Consider the following 3522-nt stretch of genomic DNA (forward strand, 5'->3'; position numbering starts at 1 on the left):
GCGGCGGCGTCTCCGAACCTGGCCGTGGCGGCGCTGAGTAAAGTCGGATTTGACTTGCTCCAGAGGCTTTTGGCGTATGAAAAAAGGATCGGATAACTGCCAAAGACGCACTCAATCACGCTTGGTTTGCAGAACGCTCTTCACGTTGAGTGTACATAATATATATGCATAAGCCTGTAATTATCTTCACCATGTCATAATAAAATCAATGCAAGTTTATTTGATGGCGTATTGTTTTTATGTTATCAACTGAACTACTCCCTTCGTCCCTGAAAATATGTCACTTATTTCTCTTTTTTCCCTCCCTAAAAATTTGTCACCTTTCCCTTTTATCATTTTTTATAGTAGACCTCACATTCTACTAATTCATTTCCACTCGCATTTTATTTTAAAACTAATATATAAAAGTAGGACCTACACACCACTAACTTTTTTAACCCACTTTCTATTACATTTCTTAAAACACGTACCGGGTCAAACGGTGCCAAAATTTTAAGGGACGGAGGGAGTAATTCAAAAGAAAAGTGTATGCAAAATAGTAGTACTATTTTAACTACTAAATTTTATTCTCTTTTTTTTATTTTATCCACATTAAAATCAACATCGTTCATAAAATCTCTATTTAGTGATCCATATCAATTATATTTGGTGACAAGTGATACTAGTTTCATCTGCGAAAAAATGTCATGTATTTATTCAATGTAACGAAACTGAAATGATGTAACTAAATTTATATCACCATCCAATCATCTTCACCGGTAGCGAAATTGAAATGCTGTTAAGATCTTAACGTTCAGTTTAATTAATTCGTTTTTTTCAGAATAATACATTTTTCATTTTGTGATATACACCGCAAGCAGTAGACTCCAAAGCTAGCTAGGAAAAATCCTTACATGAATGAAAATGATCAATTATACAAATGATCTGGCCTGGTTTACGATTGCGACGGCACGTGGATGGAATCCGGCGACATCGATATCATCTGAAGGAGACTAGAATTCGAAAACGTCTCCTCCAACGCCGGTCCCCTCGTGCTACCTCCGTCCACGCAGTCCTTGGCGATATGCAGCAGCTCCCTGGCCACGTCCGCCATCCCGAGCTTGGCGTCAGCTCCGAATAGCAGACACCGCGTGGCGAGGTCCACCACTATCTGAATCTGCTCGCGCCTCGACGACGGCTGCTCGTGGTAGTACAGGCTGGGGTCCACCATCTCCTCGATCTTCCCCTTGTGCAGAGCCGCCGTGGTGCAGTCCTCCACGGCGTCCCCCGTGATGATCTCCAGAAGCACCAGGCCGAGGCTGCAGACGTCGTTCCTCCTCCTCCTGCTCCCTTCGTCGTTAAACAGATCGAAGCCGGCGAGCTTGACGGAGAAGTCGATGTCCAGGAAGATGCATGCGGAGTGGAGATCGTGGTGGAACAGGGGAGGCGAGATCTCGTTGTGGAGGAATGCGAGGGTGGAGGTGGTCTGCGCGGCGAGGCTGAGCCTCTTGTGCCAGTGGAAAGGCACGTTCTCGTATCTGGCGCGGCGCAGGTGGTCCATTAGGGTTCCGTTTTGGGGGTAGTCGTAGACGACGAGGGGCGTGGAGCCGGCGTTGATGGACCATCCGATCACACGCGCCATGTTTCTGTGGGAGACAGAGGAGAGTCTCTCGAGCCTCAGCATGATCTGGATGAGGTCGCTTTCGGTGTCGCAGTAGTCGACTTTCTGCACTGCGACGCGCGATCCCCCTCCTACGACTCCGTGGTAGAGCGTGGAGGGGGAAGTGGTGTCGACTATCTTCTGGCTGTCTCCGAATCCCCTGGTTGCCTCCTCGAGCTCGTGGTATGTGAACAGCCTGGCCTTGTGAGAGGAGATGTTGGCTTGGAAATGTGGCCGCTCCGTGATTAATTTATCCGATCTGATGCGGCGTTTCATCAGAAAAAGAGCCGTTAACGACACGACAGACAGAGTTGAGGTCAGTACCCCTGCAGCAGTCGCAACATATTCAAATTGGTGTCAGCATTTATTCATGCTTATCTCTAACAGTTTCGTTTCTAGGAATACAATAATCATACCGGCTAAAATGATTGCCTTTTTTCTACCATGTTTAACGTGATAGCACTCACTTCCATCAACTTCCTTTCCACTCTTGTAGCAGGCTGCCGGATTAGGAAAACACACATTTTAGATCATTTTTGGTCATATAACTATAAGATAGATGAGTTATCTGCCACAAACTACCCTAAAGATAAAATTGATGCAAGGCTTACACTTGAGGCATCCGACTCCGGAAGGGAAGCCGTCGCCGGAGAATCCATCAGCGCATTGGCATCTGAAACCGTTAGCAACGGAGGTAGCATTGACGACATTGGCGTTGGGAGCACAGGCGGCGTGGGTCGAATTTCTGGGAACAGCCCATTCGAGCTTAACACCGCGCATTCCGGTCGTGCTGCCGGGATCAACAACCCAAGAGGAGAATCCCCTGCAGCCGTATTTGGAGAAAGCGGTGAGACTGTCGCCGGGGTGCCAGGAGGTGCGGTCGGAGAGGGGATAGCAACAGGAGGGGTAGCCGGCGGGGCGGCCGTCGCAGGAAGGCATGAGAGAGGTCCTTTCGCAGACGGGTTTGCAGAGGGAGGAATCTTCACAGTCGTACAAATCGAGGATGTTGTCGGAGGAGATGGCGAAGTACTGATCGGCGGCGAAGGCGAAGGACCTGAGATCGTTGTAGTGGCGGCAGAGGGTGGTGTTGGGGAAGTCGAGGAGGAGGCCGTCGGGGAAGAAGCGGAGGATGGGGTAGGAGCGAGAGGAGATGGTGAGGAAGAGAGAGGAGGAGTTGATGCAGGAGAGGTGGAAAGCGTCATGGAGTGGAGGGGTGGCGTTGAGGTAGAAGGGGAAAGGGATATGGAAGGTGCCGCATTGAGGGGCAGAGAGGATTAGTGGAGTGTAGAGAAGGAAGAGAGAGAAGAGCCACGGCGACATGGCATCGGTGAAATGGAGGAAAGGGAACGGGAAAGGGAAATGGAAAGAAGAAAAAAGGGGTGGAGTTGTTGGAGTGAGGGAAGAAAAGACGGTTGGTCTGCGGAATGGGACGCATCCGTACCTATGCAATTGTGCTATTCCCGTGCGTCGCGGAACTTGGGACTTGGAAACACGCCCACCAATTCGATTTTCTCTTCTCTCTATTAGAGCATCTCCAATAACCGGCGTCACCACTGCGACGCCGATTTTTTGCCCACGCCGGTTTGACGCCGAACTATTGGAATCGGTGTGGGCGAAATCGGCGTCAAAATCGGCGTCGCCATGCTGATTCCCGCGCTGACGCCGGTTCCGACGCCGATCCTCACGGGCGCCATTGTGCGTCCCAGATCGGCGCCAAACCGGCATCGGATTTAAAATTTTTTTTTTTTTCGAAAACACTATATATACGCGCGTTGAACCTCATTTTCATTCGCACCACTTGTTTTAACGAGTACTCTCTCTCTACCTTACTTTCTGTACAAGATCAATAACGAGCAATGGAGAACAACTACGAAGGTACTTCA

At 49.3% G+C, this 3522-nt stretch overlaps 1 protein-coding gene across 1 annotated transcript; it reads right to left on the reverse strand.

Moving 5' to 3' along the window:
* Positions 1-778: 778 nt before the first annotated feature.
* LOC121764556 (probably inactive receptor-like protein kinase At2g46850) lies at positions 779-3125 on the reverse strand. Its single transcript, XM_042160563.1, has 3 exons — positions 2251-3125; positions 2056-2139; positions 779-1965 (listed from the first exon to the last, which is right to left on the reverse strand). The coding sequence occupies exons 1-3, from the start codon at positions 2957-2959 to the stop codon at positions 935-937; spliced, it is 1824 nt and encodes a 607-aa protein (XP_042016497.1). The 5' UTR covers positions 2960-3125; the 3' UTR covers positions 779-934.
* Positions 3126-3522: the final 397 nt, after the last annotated feature.

The sequence above is a fragment of the Salvia splendens genome, chromosome 14, assembly GCF_004379255.2.
Source record: "Salvia splendens isolate huo1 chromosome 14, SspV2, whole genome shotgun sequence".
NCBI lineage: Eukaryota > Viridiplantae > Streptophyta > Magnoliopsida > Lamiales > Lamiaceae > Salvia > Salvia splendens.